Below are 21,166 nucleotides of genomic sequence, written 5' to 3'. Positions count from 1 at the left end.
ACAGAGCGTATCTCAGAGTTTCGCCGATACGCGGAGTGAAGAGATTTGGCATAAAAGGAAAGTTAGCACCCTGTTTCATTGGACCTTTCAAGATCTTGTCACGACAAGGAGAGGTAGCCTACAAGTTGGATTTACCGGAAGCACTGTCCAATGTTCACAATGTCTTCCATGTATCACAACTGAAGAAACGCCACCCCGAGATGGCCGACACACCACTGAGGGATACGATACCCCTAGAGGAAGTTCAACTGCAGAGTGGCCTCACCTATGAGGAGAAACCGATCAGAATCTTGGATACAGCTGAGAGACAGACCCGATCCAAGACTATCAAGTTCTGCAAAGTTCAATGGGACCATCACACTGAAGAGGAAGCCACATGGGAACGCGAAGATGATCTTCGAGAAGACCACCCACACCTCTTTGCTAGCCATACCGAATCTCGAGGACGAGATTCATCTTAAGGGGGTTAGGTCTATAACATCCCAAAATTTCAAAATTCTCTCATGTGCATTGCATCCATGAGCATCATGCCACAAATGCATTTTTTAATTCAAATTTGAATCTCAAAAGGCTTTAAAAGATTTTGTTTCAAATTAAACTCTAGGGTTACACCCAATTGAGCCTTGGATCTTCACACCAATAGGGTTTAGATATAAAAAGGGTTTATTGCATATATAAGCTATCCCATAATTTTTGGATAACTATTTGGAGTTGAAAAGGTATTTTATTTAAATAGTTATATAGCCCTAAAGGCATTTATAGGGCAAATGTATTTTTATATATTTTCTTTTGAGGGCAAATCACTCCCAAAAGTTGAATCATGGTAAAACATGATTTTACAAATTTTCTGAAATTTATTTGGACCAATTTGGAGTTCAAAATCAAAAGATACACAGAAATGAGGAAAACAGAAAAAGAAAAGGCTAAAAGAAAAAAAAACCGGGGGAGAAACGGACCGGCCCGGCAACTTTGGGCCGTACCGGCCCATTCCTCACGCACGCGCGCGCCGCCCGGCTCAGCAGCGCCCCGCGCCACGCCCGCACCCGCTGACAGATGGGGCCCACCTGTCAGGCTTCGTCTCCATTTGGAAAGCGCCCGACCGCCGCCGAGTCCGCGCCGGACTTCGCGCGCGCCCTCGCCGCCCCGCTTACCCCGGCCTTCCCGATGTGAGCCAAGCGCAGCCCTATAAAGCTCTCACCCCCGCGATTCTTTTCCCCCTTCTCGCCCCCGCTCGCACGCGCCCACGCCGCCGAAATCCTTCGCCGGAGCCGCACCTGCGCCGCCGCCGTCTTCGCGTCACGCCGACGAGCTCGATGAGCCATTCTCGTCGCCGTCTACTCCTTCGTTTCCCTCTCGCTCTCGCGCCTCTCCTGACACGTGCCGCCTTCGTTTTTGTGCCCTGCAGCGCCCCCGACGACCCGTCCCGAAGCTCGCCGGAGTCCGGTGACCATGCCGCCGTCTTCGCGCCGTCCTAGGCAAGCCCTCCGACCTCCCGAAGCTCCGCCGACCCGGTCCCCGTCTCCGCCGTGCCCCGCCACGCCGTCCCCGGCCATCCCCGCGCCGCCAGCCTCGCCGGAGCACGCCCGCCGCCGCCCGCCCGAGCCCGTGCCGCCGCCGGAACCCTCGCCAATGAGCTCCATCTCCAATCTCGGCCGTTGGATCTTGATCAACGGTCGAGATTAGAACATTATATTCCTTATTAAACGAACCGGTACGCGCCTATTAGATGCTGACACGTGGCACTTTATATAAAAATGAAAAATGTAATTTTAATCCCCCGGATTAATAAAATGGCATTTTTGCAGATAGGCCCCTGTAACTTCAAATGATCATACCTTTTAATCTGCTTGGCCAAATTTAATGATCCACACCTTTTTGAAATCCTTAGGAAATTTAGAATCTTATGGCACTGTCCAATTTCAATTTTGAATTTTTTAATCACATTCAAATTACAGAATAGGGTTTAATGTCATTTAATTCATAACTAAATATTTAGAAGTCCTTTTTGAATGAAACCAGTGCGCAAAATTTTGTTTTAATATCCTCCGTCCATTGGGATAGAGAAATAAATATTTGGCTGATGCCAATAAAACCTCATTTTAGGGTTTAAACCCCAACCTTTGCTAATGGTTTAAAACCCTAATTACATGTGCTTAATTATCAATGCTTAAGGTCAGTAGATCACCCGAATAAAATAGACCCAATCATGTCACATGTTTGCATCGCATCATAGCATACATTCTTTTGTCATGTTTGAATTGTGTGTTTATGTGTGTGTATATTGTTTGTATTTGGAATAGTTTTCTCGGAGAGCGCCCGAATAGCATAATGATGATGTGGAGTGATTTTGGAAACTGGGCAAAACAACCTTAATGAACCATCCTGGGTGGACTGCTTTGAGATTTCGAGATGTTATGCGACGTCAGGTCCATTTCTATGGGTCCCTCTGAGTCGATGGATCGTCCATGGACGTCTCTTCCGTGGATTCGGGGAGCGCTTGCGTCGCAAATGTGGAATGCCACCTGGGGTATCAGAGACTGGACTTGTTTCCTGTTTAGTAGCTTCCAGTACAACCACATGGTAATATGGGCTCTGCCTGGATGGAGTAAGAAATGTTTACCCAGATCCGAGGGATTGTACTGAGGTAGTTGTGTAGGTGCGAGCGCAGGTCCCTCAGGTGGTTTGGGTGAACATGTTCTGAAAATTCTTGAAGTCGATGCCGTTGCTACTCCACCCGGAGGACAGCAAGGGATTAACACGTCAATTTCTTGTGGGGAATGTGTACAACCTCTCGAGAGTGTCAAACTAAGTACTTAGCCGTGTCCCCGGTTACGGACAATTATGAGCAACTAGATATTGGGGCTGTAAGGAAGGTCTCACTCATTCCAATTTCTTAAATAAAATGAATGGTTTGAACAGGGTAGGGGCACTTGATGTTTCTACTCAATGTGCTCTAGGTTAATAGGAGCATGGGTGTTTCTACCCCGTGTCCATTAGATAACATTGTAACATTCAATTGTAGTAGGATAAACTATGTTTTGTTGCCACGCCATAAAGCCTGAACCCCACTATACCTCAATTGCATATACTTGGTAGGATCTGTTATAACTTCCAGGTGAACTTGCCAATACATTCAATGTATTGACCACGTAGTGGCTGCAATTAATAATGCAGGTGAATCTGACGAAGAGTGAGGTTCGTCGATGTCTTTTGGGTCATGTGCTTACATTCCAACATGCTCTCTCCTCTGGGAGTAGATGAGGCTCATTTGCTCTACCTTTCCACTGCAGTTTTATGATACAATGTAAGTTTGTAAGTACAATTAAGTTCTGGATGATACAATGTAATAAAGTACTTTTGATCTTTGTATCTTGGTATTACATTTTGAAACTGTGTGTGCTAGTGAGTCGATCCAGGGACTAGCACAAATAAGCACAGAGATCGAACCCTAATAAGGGGGCGGTCGCTTCAATTTGCTTGTTCTTCCTTAAGAGCTTCATTAAGCTCCGCAATCTCATGAGCGGCAACGCACTCAAGTCTTACCTTTTCATCCATGAGCTCATCATGTTCTTCAATAGTAGCTTGAGCTTCTAGTAATTTTTCCAAGAGGTCCTCAAACCTCTTTTTGGTCTCACCTTCCAAGCTTGCCATGAATATCTCGAACTCATTCATGTTTTGCTCAACAACACTACTCTCCTCCACACAATCAAATAGAGATAAACTCTTAGGAATGACATGTTTGGTGGGAGGAGGGATTACCCAAGAGGTCTTGGCCATGAGGCACTTGGGTGAGTGGTTCTTGTTCTCATTGGGGGAGTCGAAGAGAGATGGAAGTGAAGGAGCAATGGCAATGTTTGCTCTCTCCGTGGACTCTTCCTCATCATCATCTTCATCACCCGAAGTATATTTCTCTTGAACAAGAAGCATTCTTGGTTACCTCTTCTTCGTTGACTTCTTGTTGAAGGAGGGCTTGGTCTTCCCTTTAAGGATGAGACGGCCACCATTCTCCTCCCTCCTCTCATAGATACAATCTGCAACGAAATGGTCATTGTTACCACAATTATAGCATTTACGAGATTTTTGACCTTTGGGCTTGGAGCTTGAAGCTCCCTTGTTGTTGTAGCAGTTGTTGGGGTTGAAGGTGTTGGACTTGACAAACTTCTTGTTCTTCCAAAAAGCTTGAGCCGCAAGAGCCATGTGATTATTAAACTCATAGTTGCAATTTTCTTCCGTGATCTCAACTTCTTCTTGTTGGGGTGCTTCACTTGGAGTTGAAGTGGGAGTCACGTTGGCCTTCAATGCAAGGTTTGAGCTTTAAGAGAGAAACTTGGCTCGCATGAGGTTGTCCTCGGAGGTCTTCTTGAGAATATCTATAGCCACAAATTCTCCCATCACTTGACTTGGAGTCAAGCTATAGTAGTCCGTTCTTTGCCTAATCATTGCGGCATGGACCTCTCGGTGTGGAGAGATGGCTTCTATGAATAGACGCTTGATCCATTCATCATTGATGTCAAGACTTCCATGATCCTTCATATTGGCTCCAAGAGTGATGACTCTCCTATATAGCTCATCCAGAACCTCTCCATCCTTCATGAAGAAATTCTTGCATTCATTGATGACCACTTCAAACTTTGATTTCTTGATACTCTCATTGTTGTCAAAGTGATCACCAATGAGCTTCCAATCATCTCTAGAGGAATCAACTCCACGAACATAGGTTCTATACTCCAAAGGTAGAGCCTTTAGGCGTATTCCAATCGCATGCTCATTGAGTTGATTGTCCACATACTCTCTTTGCGACATGTTCTTGGGATCATAAACAAGTAACCTTCATCAACAATTCTCCACAACTCCGTTGACGTGCTCTTGAAGTGAGTCCTCATGGAATGAAACCAATCAACGTAGTTAGCAAAGGTTAGCATGGGGGGATCACCTTGGTTGTACATAGGTGGCAAATTATGGTGGCGATGATTATATTGAGGTGGTGGAGCCACCTCACTATACAACCCATAGCCACCCCTACCTTGGGATTTGGTAGCACTCTCTTCGATAGCCTTAGCCTTTTTATGGGCTTCGGCATCCGAATCTTCCTTAGCCAAATCCACCCCACTTGGTGGCTTGGCATGGACGAACTCGGTAGTAGAAGAAGAGGCTTTGTTAGGTAGGTGCTCACTAATATTTTTTTCCACACTATCTAGAATCACCTTTTGCATGCTATCCAAAAGCAATTTGATGGATTTAAAAGTTAGTGAAGCATTATCATCTATCACCTCGGTTTCTTGGGGTTTCACGGTGGGTTCCCCATCATCGCCGACCATACTCTTAAGAGCGATAAAGCCCTAATTAAGAGACGAGGCTCTGATACCGATTGAAAGATCGGTATGGTCGACTAGATGGGGGGTGAATAGACGACTTACAAATTTAACTTTTCTTTTTCTTTTCTTGAAAGATACAAACACTTAATCCTAGGGTTTATTAGATTCTCTAAAGGGAATGCAACCCTAGTATGAAGTGCAATAGCCGAAGCACTAGCCGAAGCAAAGTATAGACAATGAAGTAAAACAAGTAAGTAAAGGGGCAAGAATGATACCACACGGGAAGACGAAGATTTCACCGGAGTTCCACCTATTGGGATCGGTGTACGTCTCCGTTTGGAGGAGTGCTCTACCACAAAGGTGGAGATGCCACAAAGGCTCACTCTATTCTCCAACTCACCACATCACAAAGATGGGATGAGCTCTCACAACACCACAAAGGCGAGGTGAGTTCCACTAATGGCTTCCTTGAAGGCGAACGCCGAACCTTTACGAACAAGGGGAAGGGCACGAATTCACAACTAAATTGTAGGCTCATTCCCAAATCCTCAAACACCTCCTCACAAGATTGGAGTGCTTGAAGAGACACCTTCCTGCCAGGGATACCAAAATCCTAAGAGTAACAAATCCACCAAGGAAAACAAGGGGAATCAACTTTTGATTTGGTGAAACCCTAGATCGAGCTCTTCTCAACCCTTCCTCAAAGTATTGGCTTGGGGGATGCACTAGGGAGAGAGATCTCGAGATTTGAAACTCTTGGTGTTCTTCAGTGAGAGAATGGGGATGAACTGGCTGTGCTCGGGCCAAGAAACCCGTTGGGGACAAAGCCCCTTTTATACCCCATCGAAATCCAACCGTTAAGACTCATTTCAGTTACACCAGTACCAGGGCGGTAGTAGACCGGAAGTTCTAGGGGGTAGAACTTCCGCCCTGCTACCGGTCTCCCACCACTATACGCAGTAGGATTCCAGTAGCGTTCCAGTACCTGACCAGTACCAGGGCAGAACTTCCGGCCACCAAAACCTCCGGCTATTTAAGCGGTAGTACCGGCTATCCCTGAAATTGTCTGTCAGGCTTAGCAGGATAACAACAACTCTCAACTCAAAACTGGGTTTAGGCTTTATGTGGGTGCAATTTAGTAGATTTGTGTACGTGAAGTTGATTCATACAAAGCGTTCCCAAATGGACTCCCTCTTTATAGTACGGATTTTTCTACGACTCAATAAAGTAAAAAGCCGTAAATCCTTATACTCTTCTTTCCTTTTTGAGGGCGATGAATCGTGTCACACCACTAGTTATAAAATCTGAAAACACTTGGCGCACGATTAGTCCACAAGTTATGTTGTCATTAACACCAAAACTCATTAGGGATCGAAATGCCCTTTCAGAACGACATTTGTACTTACCAGCGGATGTTCATTCAATTTATACTTCTGAGCAGCCGTTCATTCATTCAATCGATAATTGATCATGTTGCATTTCAATATATCTTGTAGAAAGTTGCCAATTTGTAGGATACATGTGATCATAATCATCTTATTTATTTTCTCATGTTTCAACATATCTTATAGAAATGAAATCTGTAGGATACCTGTGATCATGATCATGATCATTTTGTTTCCAATATATCTTATGGAAATGTGCCAATCTGTAGGAGACTTGTGATAAGAACAAGGCAAACCAAGCAAAAGTCATGTATTCACAAGCAACTGGTTCGCGGTGCTATATTGCTCATGTTCAAGCCTATGTAAGAGTAATCTTGTTTTTCTGTAGACCTAAATAACTTCTCTTGCAAAAGCTTATAGTTTGATTCTTATTTCAGAACATTTTAGAAGGAGAGTCGAAAGGGTGAACAAGTGTCCGAGGTTGACATATTTAAGGAGTGGCACAACAGCAGCAAAAAAGGTTTCTCGGAGCCAGTAAAGGAGGCCATAGTAAGTCGCTTGTTTCTCAATTTATGATGCAAACAATGTGTTGGTGCTGCTGAGCTTTGATCCATTTGTCGCGCTCCTTCTGCTCCATGTTTTTTGGCCTGAAAAATTGATGACGTTCTATGGGCCATTTTGATTTAACAATTCTTATTATGTTCTGTGGAGTCAATTTCTTATCAAGCAAGCAAGGTTGGTTGTATAATTGGGTATCAAATTTACTTGTCCATTTAGATTGTTGCACTCTTAGATCTTGTAGATACGCCAAGGCATTTGGTTATCTGTAAAACGACCTTGTGCTAACTGGTCATTGTGTACACAGTAATTTCTTATCAGGTATTTGGGTCATCGGGCATCATGGGAAAATCAATCTGTTCTAGTCTAACATGGATCACTACTACTCCCTTTGTCTCATATTAAGTGACTCAAATTTGCTCAAATATGAATATATCTATGCCTAAAAAATGTCTAGATACATGTAATAAAAAGTCACTTGATATGAGACGGAGGGAGTAGTTTCCAGCATTTATGGGTAGTTTGCTGCTATAGTTCGCTACTAGTTCTGAGAATACTGAGCTGTGGGGCCAAAAGTTTGTTATTTGCTATTTACAAGTTACAATACTCACAGCCTAGATGTCCATTGCATCCATGGGTAGGTTGTTGCTTTAGATTTGCTTTGGTAGAGTATGCAAGCTTTGCCCATGTTGTGATTGACTTATTTCTGTTGCATCTAAAGTCTTGCAATGAGTTTCTTTATGCACTGCTATGGTTGATTATTGTTCAAAAACATTTTTCTAAGCACTTCTCGTGTCGTTGCTATATGTCTGCATGCTACAATCCTGATACCCTAATTATTCATTTAATCTTCCAAATGCTAGACTCAAATGGAAACCATGATGGTTCAGCCCTTGCAAGAAGGTGAACAGCCAAAGTCCGTTGTTGTAGTTGTTGCAGAAGTTCTTACGAGGACTCGCCCTTCGAACACATTTCTTAAGAATGTTGGCCTTTAGTCAGGTTCTAGGAACAAAGTGAGCAAATCAAGTCCTGCTGTAGCTGCGCACGTGATTGATCTTGAGGAGAGGCTTGACAGGGAGAAGCAACAAACTGAAGCTATGCGTGAAGAACTAGCTGCCATTAAGAAGAAGTCTAAAGAAGCTGAAGCTGCACGCAACAAGGAGCACCAACTGCTGCTCAAGAAAAGTGAAGAAGATGAGGCGAGGCATGCTCATCTGATGGAGATATTAGGTAAAATTTCTAGGAATAGTTGCTGGGAGACGGACTTGCATTTTGATGTGTTGAAGACGCTAACCTTTTTTGTTTGCTAGGAGATAAGACTGTTTGCTAAGATCCATTTTGGTGGGATAGAAACTAGTGTGCAGCATTGGAGATGCCAACCTTTTTTGTCTGTTGGGAGATAGTTGATACCAGATGAATTTGGATTGCATACAATCTTTTGTTTGCTGGGATCCATTTTGATGTGATAGACTAGTGTGCAAGGAGAGATTTGATACTTGAGATAACTTGGTGTTGTGTTGTAATGTGTTGGGCTAAGCTGAATCTTTTTGGTGGATCTTTTTGTTTCTTATGTACTGGAGCAGTGGTGTATTCTGCTGCAAGAATTGTATTAGGCTTAATGAATTCTAGAAGTATTATTATGATGAATGAAATGTATTGAGTTGAATGATTATTGGAAGTGTTAAATGATCAGAAATATTGTACTGGATTGAATATATGTGGTTGGGATACGTGGTTGTATAATTGGACCAAAACTAGATAAAAAAGCCATAATGTCAAAGGCCGTGGGCATATCATGTGGACTGCAAAAAGGCCATGGGCCAAAAAAAAATATCAGGTCAAAAGTTAGATGTCAGGAGTGCACCCAAAAGGTTGGACCAAAACTATATAAAAAACGTTACAGGCCGAAATGTTGGGCCTAGCCCATTTTGTCAACGAACCGAAAAAGAGATGATTTATTGGGCCTGGCCCACATAAACAAGTAGCCTGGAACGGGCCAAATTTGGTTTATGACATTCTAATTTCGTCACTAAATATGCCACGTCAGATCCTACGTGTCCCCTGCTGCATTATTAGTGACGAAACGGTATCGTCATTAAATTTATGATGATCCTAAAATTTCACTGAAAAGGTCATAATGTGTCATTAGTGACGGTTGTTTGTTGACCATTCTTTTCGTCACGGGAACGTCATAAATTAAAATTAATGACGATTTTTTGACGAAAATGGGGGGGTCATAAATCAGCATTTTTCTTGTAGTGCAGCAGGAGGATGCGGCCATAGGTAGATGTTTATTCGATAGTTGTTGCATGTTCGTGAGATGAGACTTGGAGCTGCTCCTCGATGAAGGGTGTGTTTGGGAGGGCTTCACTCCACCTAAACTCCACTTCACCCCTAAAATCCACTCCACTTCAACTCCACTTCACCTAACAAAAGTGTTTGGCACACAGATTAGCTCCAGATCCAAATTAGTTTTTTTCTTTATCGAAAATTAAGTCCAGATCCAAATTAGTGAAACGCTGTACTCGTGCACTCTAGTAGAAGAATCGATCGATTAGTTTGCCCAAGGATTCAATTGATTGATTGTATCACCATCGTTGTGGACGTACGAGCAGCAGCAACAGCAGCCGCGAGCTGCGTACATGTCATGGCTGCGTAGATCGAGCCGTCGAGAGCAGCAGCAGTAGCCCCGGACGAGCGGCAACAATGTCCTCGAGCACCGCTCTGCAGCCGCTCCAGACTCCCTCGCTACCTCAGGTAGCCGCAGCTGTGTGTTGCATCCGCGCCATGACCGGGTATCGCCGCCTTGAGCACCGCGCTGCAACTGTCCTAGCCGCCCTCTACGATGATTGCGACCATGACGGGAGTAAAAGATGACGCCCGCGGCGGGAGCGTGAGAGCCGCCCTCCCGACAACGGAGCTGCGACACCGGTGGCAGGCGGAGGGAAAACGCGGGCTCGCCGGAGATGCGACGGAGGATGAGGGCGTGGGCTCTCCTGAGATGGGAGCAGCAGCGGCGGCTTTGTACTGGTGGAGTAAATGGGCCGGTGGAGAAGGAGTGTGGGCTCGCCGGAGATGCGACGGCAGAGGAGGAGGACGGGCTAGACGGAGATGGGACGGAGGAGGAGAGCCGCCATGGGGAAGATGAACAGAACGGGAAAGAAATCGGACCTTGATGGTGGTCGGTTGGGGGTAACTTGGTGGCATTGGTGGTAATTTTACCCCAACTCATTGAAGTGGAGCAGGTGAAGCACCTATTTCTTGATTCCAGTAAAATGAACTAGAGGATTGTGCTGCTCCACTTCACCTAACATATGGAGCTGAAGATGTTTGGGACAACTTCACCTACTTCAGTGGTGAAGCTGTGAAGTGAAGCGGTACCAAACAGGCTCTTAAACAACTAGCTGCTGCATGTTCATCAGATTTAGGAGTAGATGTTTATTGTGCTGCAGATTTGGAGTATAGAAATGGAACTGAAGAGAATAAAATTAATAAGCTCATATTGTTGAACGATTAACAAATAGTCCTTTTTGTATATATGGAGTAGCAGCTCAGTAGTGGTATAGAGTCTGCCAAATGCTAAGATGCTCTACTTTTTTTTTCAGATTTTGGTAATGGAAAATAGTCTTTCGTTGGGTTTCAAATGGTAGTTACACAAAATTCTTAAAATATAGAATAGGGAAGATTTTTTAGAAAAACAGCTGAAATTGGACAATTTTTAAGAAAGAATATTTTTAAAAGGGGTCTCCATTTTAACATATAGGAGAGATATTCCAGTAGAACTGTTGGACTTGCCCGAAGCACATGATCGCCGAGGCCTCCAGCGATTTTCACCGTCAGATATCTTCCCGTGGCAATTTTTGGCCGTTACCTGCGCCTGGGCCTCGCGCTCTCCATCTGGGCCCCTACTCCGCCAGCAAAATCGTAGCAAATCCATGAACTGGGCTAGTTTGCAGCCCACATAGCCATCGTCCAGTTAGCACACGAGGGAAAAGAAACTAGCACTGAACTGCGTTGCCTCGTCGGAACAGCAGCCTTCCCTTCTCCGGCCCCGCGCCCGATGCGGCTCCTTCTCCGGACCCTTCCGCTCCCCTGGCGGTATGTCCTCTCCAGACCTAGGGAGGTCGTGTTCGAGAAGGTGAGGGACTTGTCCGTCTAGGGAGAAGGAGACGGACTGAGTCTGACACTGATGGAGGACAAGAGGAGGAGGAGGAGCACGCGGCCAAAACGCACACTCACTCACCCAACTTCCTAACCAATAATTACATTAGCACACTCGATGAACAGTTTTGTCACAGATGGGTCATCATTGACCAGTGACGAAACACACATGTGGATTATTTTGTCTGAACTCACATTAATAACCAGCTTTTAGTAAACACAGGCCCATTACTTGTTTCCAGTGGCAGTGGGCCGGTCCAGTTAGCTTCTGTATATGATTACGTCCAATGAAATAGCATTCCCCATTCTCAAAAATAAAATGAAATGAAATAGCATTCCCCTAAAAAAAACGTCTAATGAAATACAGTAGCAGCTCTCAAAAGAAAAATCCAATGAAATAACACTGATTGGCCGGCGTACGCATTGTGAGATCGACCCCATATGGTAGTAGCGGTCTAGCGGATTGTGGTGATTGAATGATCCCCAATGCTGTCGGAGCATATTCCATTTCCACCGTTCTCGATTAAGAATGAAACAATTATGGGATGCACACCCCTTACTCACATCTTTCCTGTGGCATCATCCCTCTATTGTACAGTAATCAAACCAGCCGTGTGGAACTTTCCTCTTGGACGGCACCAGGCTCACATAGATCACGTCTAGCCTGATACGATCAAGAACAGCAAATCCTCTATGCCGTGCAATGATCGCACTTCAGCGTCAGGGATTTGCCAGCCTCTGCACTGCAGGCCCTTGACGATGCGCAATTGCGTATGGGTCCGCGCGAGTGACTGCCCCGGTGTATGTATCCGACTATCCGAGCCGTCCAAATGCTTCCCTTGCCGGAGCAAATCATACTACGAGCTACTGTAGAGTAAATTCATCTAGAATTTCCCTCAATATTAAGGCATATCAGAGAGGCCAGGCGTTTGCCATGCCACCCTGCCGGTTTTGGACGTTCGTTCTTGGTGCATTTTAGCCGGGATCATTGCGTTTGACAGGATAAACCTATCATACATACATCGTGATGTGCCACTGTGCACGTCATTAGGAAGAACGCGAGCGCGTAAGTTCCATTTTGTACTCTTTCCCGTGGTCTGAAGCCGGGAAGAGAATATCAGTATTTGCCGGTGAGCAGGTCGCCGGTAGGAGATCGAGTGCGATAGATAGGCTTGTTGTCAGTTGTCAAATTGGGCTTCGTCCATGTGCACGGTCAAGAAAGAAGTTTTAGTACTGGCACTGAATACGGCATGCAGCGTCCGTGAAAACCTGGTGACCCAGCGCGCAATACCTAAACCATGCGCATTTTCCCGACGTCCCTACATTTAACTGACGAGATGATAAGAAACCGATTGAAATGGCTTTGTTAAGGCCTCTTCGGTTAAAATGGCTTTATTAAGGCCTCTGCGGGTCAAGTATCACTGCAAGGACGTGTGTCGACCATTCTCGTATGAAGTTGCAGTACCCATGTGAGGTAATCCTTGCTACGATTTAAACTCCCAAACCGATGTTTTGCAGCTAAGGGATGAATACAGTTCAGCAAAGAATTGCATGTTGAAGTGGAGGCTGGATGTTTTGCAGAGACCTGAAGATGGTGCTGTGTCTGTCTTCTTCAGAATGCTCATTTCTGCTACCCGCAAAAAAAAAGAATGCTCATTTCTGTAACAAGGAAGCAAAGGCTGAGTCTGTCTGCTGTAGATGTTATGCTCTTAGCTGTCAATATTCAGGCGTTGAAATTTTCTTTGTTGCTGCTAGTTTTTGTGTGGTTAACTCCGTTATTGGTTCAGCTGTTGGGACTGGACCAGATTAGAATCTTGTAGACCCATCGGTTTCTTTAATGGAAGCCGGAAGGGGAAAGCCCTTCTTCAAAAAAAAAATCCCAAACCGAGTATATCTGTATATGTCTAATTGAGCACTGTTGCCTAGATGTTTATTTATAGACTGAATTTGTTAGATTTTTTATGAACTTAATCAAACTTTGAAAAATTTACGAACGATGAAACTGGAACATCTTATGTATTTTGTTCCGGTTTGCTATTGCGAAGTTGACTAATTTTTAATTGGAAATCAGCTAACGTGCTTGACCGTCATATCTTAATCCAACGGTATCGCATGGGAGAGGAGAGAGCGGAGACTCTCAGATCTTAATCTAAGGGTTTTGAATCGTCAACTTAGATTTAAAAGTTTTGCTTAAAAATCAAGCAACTTAGAAACAGTTACGCCCATTTAATTTTGATAGGGCATAGTCATGTGAGAAATAAGATTTTCTCGGTCGATGACTGGAGCAGTCCGATTAATATTGAGATTCCCGCGTCTATCTTTATATTTTTGTTAGTGAGTTTCTATATGTGGAACCCTATTAAAATGAACGAGGGACGTACAAAGTGACTGCAGATATGTTTGATTTCTTGTAAACTTAATCAAACTTTAAGTACGATGAAACTAGAACATCTTATATTCAGTTTTGTTATGGCTCAGTGGTGTAAGAAATATGATTTTCCCAGTTTTGATATAGTGAAACCCATATTAAAAAGAAAGGTCGGCGCTTCGACCATGGCTGTCTCAATCCCTAGAGCAGCAGCAGGAATATGCAAGATCCCAGAAAGATTGCACCGAGATTATCATCTTCTTCTTATTCACTTATTATTTGCTCATATACATAATTACCGGACGCAAGTTGCTATACACAACATCCACTGGTTCCAGCATCCCATCCCACGCCTTTCTTCCCCGCCTCTGTTCTACTCCATCCATCCATTGCAATGGCCAGGGAGATAGCCGACAACCTCATGGGGAACTCATCCTCAAGTCTGCACGCCCATCATCCCCGTTGCCAGCCAAAAGCTCTCCAATCGCCGTATTCCCGGAACGGGATTCACACCACCACGTACTCCCGGATCACCACTCACTCCACTGCTGCCCATGCATATTTCTACTCAACCTAAAACTTGGTAAAACCGGAAAGAGATCATGTGTTAGCTCCACTACTCCACCGCCCCCCGGGGTCGGCCATGGTGGTGTACTGGTGTCTCGCTTCAGACGTCTCGCCCACATGGCCGCCAAAACGGATGCAGCAAGAACTATGCCTCTCTTGCGCCCGTCAGTCGAGGGGGTAGCATGTCTCGTCGCCTCCGGTGTTCCAGAGGAAATTCGCGTAGGCAGCAGCGTAGTGCGCGTTGCCGGGGTCGGCCGCGATGGCCTCCAGGTAGTTCTCCTCCGCCGCCTCGACGTCGTCCCGCGCCTTCCACAGGAACGTCGCGTATCGGCTCCGCGCCTCCGCGTCCGTCGGCTCCGCCTGCACCGCCCTCTCGAAGTAGTGCTCCGCCCTGGGATCAACAGAGAAGATTACCAGATCAGTGACCGAGGAAGTACAAGAACGAATAAGAACAACTGCGCTGTCGATTCGTCGAACAGTTTGTGGGCGTAGTGGCCGCGGGACCTACCGCCTGTGATCCTTCCGTGTGAGGTAGAGAAATTGGGCGAAGTTGGCGAGCACGAGCGAGTTGTAGGGCTCCTCGGACACGGCCAGCTCGTACCGCTGCTCCGTCCGCGCGAACTCGGCGAGGTCCTCCGTCTCCATCTCTGCCTCCACCGGCGCGACGAGGTTGCCCAACAAGTCTGGATCCGTCAACTCCGCGTTGGCCTGCATGCGTGAAGCCTCGGCCACCATCCTCTCCCAAATGGCCTGCTCATCCTCGGGCAGGATCTTCTCCGCGCCCGTCCCCGCCAGAGGCGCCGGTTGCTGCGGCGCGACACGGCTAAGGCTATGGTGGGAATCGTCCCACCGGTCATCGCCCTGAGCGCCCGCGACGGGACGAACCTTGCCACCGCCTCCGCTACCCCCATCGACCGAGGCAGTCCGACCAACGGAAAACGTCCTGACCGAAGCCGCATCGAACCGCGGGTTGGATGCCTCGGTGTAGTCGACCAGTGTGGCAGCAGCCGAGGCGGTGGGCGGAGTCGGCGGGACGGCGGCCGCGGCGGCGACGCTGTGGCCCATGGAGTGGACGGTGAAGTTGGCGAGGAGGAGCATGAGGGAGAGCATGAGCGCCGGGGTGCCGGCGAAGATGTGCTGGAAGAGCCAGACGAACGAGGCGTGCATCTCGCCGTGGGCGCGCGCCAGGACGCCCTGCAGGTCGTCGCCGCACAGCAGCGACTCCCGCATCTGCTGCAGCGCGAAGCTCTGCAGCTCCCGCACGATGAGCACCATCGACGAGAAGGCGCGCCCCACCGACTCCCCTGCGGAGCTGCCCAGCAGCCGCTCGTCCCACATCGACTGCGGCCGCGGCGGCGGCGCCACCTGCCGCTGCTGCTTCTTCCGCTTCAGCATCCGCAGCGACACGGGCAGCGCGACGCTGCTGGCGCTCCGCTCCACGTTCGGAGGCCACGTCCGCACCCCCGCCGACGCCGCGAGCTCCTCGATCCTTCTCAGGAACTCCGTTTCCCCGCCGCCTCCCATGCCATCCAAGCTAGCGCTCAGCGCACGCCGCACCTCGCCTCCACGCCGGCGACCGCCACCCAAACTGAAGGGCGCCCGGGATCTCGCGAGCCTGGCGCAGCCGGCACCGCTGAGTGATGGAGTTCGCGAGGATGTCGAAGGCGACGACGAAGCGGTGGAGGGCGCGCGGGGCGATGGCACGACGGCCGCAACCTGGAAGCCCATGACCTGTGATGTTAGCTGAGAAAGTTCCCTTTCCCTGCGTGTGGCAAGAGCCCGTGGCCTTTGGGTTTGGCGGCCGCGAGATCACCCGCCGCGAGGGAGGTGTGGAGACCGCGCACAAACGTAAGAGGAGGCGGCTCGCTTTAAGAACCCGGAGGGGCAGCGTACGCGTCCCGGTCGCCCCGCGCTCGTGAAGCGGTCTAGTGGTGGTGCCACTGTGTAGTGTTGTGTAAAGACGAACACCTCCTTACAGCTTAAGTTAAGGAAATAAAAACTGGATTTTAAAAAAAACTCGGTACACACCCAACGTACACTCACTGCTATGAACGCATGCACACGCTATTCTTGTAAGCACCTTTGAGAGACCAAGCCGGACGGCGGATGTTGAGATTGACGATCCATCATAAACGCCTCTAAGTTGACGAGTAAGTCACTTTCATTGAAAAAACAACGCCGAGCAAAATGCGACACCATGCCAAGTCTAAGATTTAAACTAGAGTGCTCGTTCCATCACAAGAAAAACCTGACCTATGCTCAGTTCACAAAGTCATGGAATTTTATGTTGGCAAATGGCAATTGCCATGCGAACATAATATTCTTCAACTGTCAGATGTGGAGTATTTTGGTGTATACCCGAAAAAAAGGAGTATTTTGCTGTAAGTTTGCCATCTTTGGAGCATATGCTGAGGTGAAATATATATGTGTGTGTATATTTGTAACTTGCTCCTCGGAAATTACTCGGAGTATCTTCTAGATTAGGTACTACTCCGATAAAATTAACTGCATACTCCTCCAAATTCCCGCGGCAAATTATGTACCAACGGTAGGCAATGAACATCCCCACACATAAAGAAGGACGCCGTCATCAGCTAATTCATGTGATCAGGTCAGCTACGTCCAAACTTCTAGATCTAACTCATGTGATCAGCAAGTGGCCGGGTGCAAAAGCGCAAGCTGCGAAGTCCAAGTGCAACAAAACCATCTGCTACGTACAGTACATAATACTCCCCTCCGTGCTGCGTACAGTAAAACTGGCCATTTGATTACAGAGTCATCGGGTTGTGCTAAGCCAAACTCAAAAGCTAAAGGGCTGCTGTGCTGCGGCCTCCACGCGAGTCTAGAAAGTTAAGCGAGAGTGACGTCGTCCGGTCGCGGCTATATGCTGGCTGGCTACACGCCGGAAACAGTAAGAAAATATCGGGGGCGAACGGACGGCTGTGGCACGCTGGAGAGCGAAGGGCACCAGATTCCATCCAGGATTTTTGGTACGTTCGGCCAGGACAGACGGCCAGTGGGCCGCGTCGCGGTTCGGCCCGGCGCCTGTGGGTCCCTGGGGGATTGGACGGCAGAGGGAGAGGACAGATCACAGATGACCGCCGATCCGACGGTGGCCCAGGGCCGCACTACTGCCTACTCCACTGGGCAGGTCCTGGACGCCTCTGCTCTGTTCCGCCCACGAGGGTCACATGGGAAATGCGTACGTACGGGAATACTAATCGCTAGCTGTAGAGTCTGGACTGTGGAGCCGTGTCAAGGTGTGTCGCGCGTGACCCCTGCGTGCGCGTCGGGGTGAGGGTGAGAGGAGCAACAAGCCAACAAACAGTAGCGCGGTGGTTCCAGTGGTAGACCAAGCTGGATCCTGTTTTCGCTGGGATGGAGTAAAGTCGGAGCTGCCCTTCCCACCCCTTCTGGAGGCGGTGGATTTAGTTGGGGAACGATATTTTTGGGCCCTGGCAGGTCAAATATCTTGGTGTGAGGCAGCAACATTTTCCTGATCCTCCCCTCACTCACTCACTCACTCTCATCAATCATAATTCCATAGTACGTCAATGCCTCGACACGTGGCACGTTGCTACAGAAATACTCCATGTTTGCGCCCGTGTAGTGTAGGCTGGGGCAATTATGATGTACGCTCCCGTCGCAAACCGTGAACTAATATGGACCGTTGTTGTGCTTATCAGCTGAACTCACTCGTGATTGATGGCGAGGTAGATGCCAAATGCACAGTTCCTGCAAAAGAATAATCCAAATGCGTAGGGAGAGTTTAATTGTAGGAACCCCTCTCCGCCGTCCAACTTGTTTCTCGTGCAAGAATGATGTGCTCTGGCGGCACAAACTGGCACGAGTGGTCATTTCAGGAAATACAATAATGAAGGTTGCATAAAGGCAAAGTGGTCATTTCGACCAGCTCCAACCACGTCAGCTCTTTTTTCCATTCGGGGGGGAATGGCCGTACCTGATAAGTTCCATATACAGGAGGCAATCAGAGTGCCACACCTACGAAGCATCTCACATGGAGTACGAGCCGGTGTAGTTGCGACACGCAGAAAGTGTACGTGAAAAGACCCAACACCCCGACACACCCTGCGAGATATTTCTTTCCCGTGCCTCCAAAACTCCAAACTGACACCGTTCACTAGATAGATATCTTCCTCCCAAACAGTCGGTGCGGAATTGATTCTGAAATATAGGTAGGAGTAGAATCCCCCAACACGTTCACACGCAGCACGCTGGCAAATATGACCACTATGCGAGATATTTTTACGTGCAAGGCAAACGGGTTTTTGCGTCTGAAGTTTTATTTACCTAAGTATACATGACCTGTGTAGCGCCAGTAGAACAATCTAGCACACGGATTAGGCAGTACTGAAGGGAACAATATCTATACTTCCTTTTTGCACGTTAGCTTAGCGAGCTCATGTGACCTCGGCTGTCCAGGACCAGCTGAGGTCAGGGTCAGGCGCCAACGATCGGACGACACGGCGACACCCTTCCCTGTCCTCTGCTCGGCTCTCCCGGTCGCTCGACCAGATCGACGCAAGTTTGCAACGGCCGTTCCTCCCGATCGACGCATCGCATTTCCCCACCCCGCACAGCCACAGACACTACCTTATCCGACCGACCAAAGTATGCAGCGCGCTCGGATGAGTTTATTACCATTGGTGAACTCTTTGACTTGTCTCTCCACGTACACAACGGGCTCGGATGATTGGACGAAGGATCACCATAGCTGTAACATCTCGCTGCTATCCGTTCCGGGTTTCCTCCTGCTGCTTATTACAATCTCACCATGCAAGCCCGTGGTCGCAGGAGGATCACCTGGCTGGTCGACGCGCCGCCGTGTTGCCGTTATCCGCGAAAAGGTTCTGCCGTCGCCGTCTCCTCCGTTCCTTTTTTGGTTAGCAGGAGGAGATCCCGGAATGCTACACCCGGCACCTTTTAATTTTCCTGAGGTTTGTATGTAGGCTACTAGGCTTTGAGCACCAAACCACGTAGATATCCTTGGTTAATGCGTACGCAAGGATTCCATGCGTATCATCTCCTATCTATAGCTGACATCATCAGGTACTTCCTCCGTTCCAAAACAATTCATATAAATTTTTCTCATTTGTTTCATAACACAACTCATTTTTCTCTTGGTACCCGCACCCGGCCAATAACTACTCACGTTCATTTACTTTTAATCCAACTAGCAAGGTGTCCCGGGAAACGTCTTTATAATTTTTAAGTTTTTGGGACACATACTTATTGATATATTATTTTAAAAACACTAAATAATGATATATCTATGTCAATCATGTGTGAGGTAATTATAGGTCAATTAGTTCTTTGTAAGAATTGACATAGACATTGCAGTAATACATTCGAATAAAGTTTAAATTATGAGCACGATTGGTTGTTATAATTGGAAAATTAATCAACGCAAGTACATTTAGAAAAGTAGAATTAACCAACTTGACTACACCTAGAAGTATGGAAGCATATCATGTTATGTTTTAAATATGAAACAATATTGTATTTCTATGTGATTTTAGCTTGTATCGATTGTTCGACTCCTCACGTTTGCATTAGACTTATCCATGCAGTTTGGCGAACTTTTCACCATATGTATTTGACACGACATCATGCCTAAGGTCGCCATAACTCGTCAATAAAAAAAGGTTTCTATCTCCTAAAACCGTAGCCACCTCTGTTTCGAAAAAAAAACATTCATTCCGCTAGACTGCTCGCTGCTGGCACTATGAAGGACCCTCCATCGCCTGCCGAAGAGGGGTGCGACTCCGACCTGCGTTGAGGGGTGGTAGTTAGGTTTCTTACAGTTAGATTTGGTTCCTCGGCTGTGTTGGTTTGGTGGTAGGACTCGGGGTGGCAGTGGGTTAGGTTTGATTCCTTGGCTGCGTCGCTATGGTGGATATAGCGGCACCATGTTGTTTAAGAATAAGATTTCCCCCACTACTAATCCACCTCACCAGGCACGAACTCGTTGGCGGCAACTCTTATGGAGTAGTTGATTTGGTCTATCTTCGTGTTTTGTGGATGCTTTTCTTGTCTGTGCAGTTTCTCTGATCGGCGAGGTTGAACCAACTTTGGCTTCGTCTCGGAGCTAGTAAGGTTAGGTCTCGACATATCTGTTTGGCTGAATCTACCATAGTCATCAGCCCTCGACGTCGCCTTTCTCCGGGACCGAGCCGACGGTCTGCTTCTTAGGTTACTATTGCAGGCATCTTCTGGCTCAGACCGGTTACTTCGCGGCTGCCACGTCAAAAAAGTTGAGTTGTGCAATTGTTTTTGTTTAATTGAACATAGTATTGTAAAAGTTGGTTGCTTTAATATATGACATTTGCCTTTCACCAAAAAAAGGTTGCCAGAACTCATGTCGAATGAATTTGTATCGATGATTCATTGTCTAATTACACCAAAATTTGTTCTCACTGCTGTGATTTTTTTTTTTGGATATATTTCTTGCCATATGGTTTTATCGATCAAGCACAATGTTTAAACATAAATTGTTATTGATTTGGTTTTATCAATCAAGCACAATGTGAAACCTATTTATCGAAATTGTTTTCAAAAAGTTTATCTTGGAAATCATGTCAGACGTGATTCACTTAAGCAGATAGCTTCAACTACAAATCACGTCAATATAATTTCTATTTACGACAATTGCGAACGCACACCTTGCACCCATTCCGTTTCTTTTTTTTTCCTACATCGGACCATCCGATGTTAATTCGTACCGGGCCTAAATCTAACCCATCAATCAAATCAAATATGCCATACTCATTAAATCCTGACCAGTAAATATA

At 46.9% G+C, this 21,166-nt stretch overlaps 1 protein-coding gene and 1 long non-coding RNA gene across 2 annotated transcripts; one reads left to right on the top strand and one right to left on the bottom strand.

Moving 5' to 3' along the window:
• Positions 1-14,024: 14,024 nt before the first annotated feature.
• LOC100826542 lies at positions 14,025-16,315 on the bottom strand. Its single transcript, XM_003568293.3, has 2 exons — positions 14,863-16,315; positions 14,025-14,745 (listed from the first exon to the last, which is right to left on the bottom strand). The coding sequence occupies exons 1-2, from the start codon at positions 16,080-16,082 to the stop codon at positions 14,520-14,522; spliced, it is 1,446 nt and encodes a 481-aa protein (XP_003568341.1). The 5' UTR covers positions 16,083-16,315; the 3' UTR covers positions 14,025-14,519.
• A 2,518-nt stretch (positions 16,316-18,833) lies between these two features.
• On the top strand, positions 18,834-20,719 carry LOC112270620. The gene is made up of 2 exons (XR_002962927.1): positions 18,834-19,222; positions 19,325-20,719. It is a non-coding gene; the product is annotated as an uncharacterized LOC112270620 (long non-coding RNA).
• Positions 20,720-21,166: the final 447 nt, after the last annotated feature.

Source organism: Brachypodium distachyon, chromosome 2 (genome assembly GCF_000005505.3).
Source record: "Brachypodium distachyon strain Bd21 chromosome 2, Brachypodium_distachyon_v3.0, whole genome shotgun sequence".
NCBI classification, from domain to species: Eukaryota; Viridiplantae; Streptophyta; class Magnoliopsida; order Poales; family Poaceae; genus Brachypodium; species Brachypodium distachyon.
Note: the sequence above shows the minus strand (reverse complement) of the source record. Positions and strands in the feature narration are given on the sequence as shown.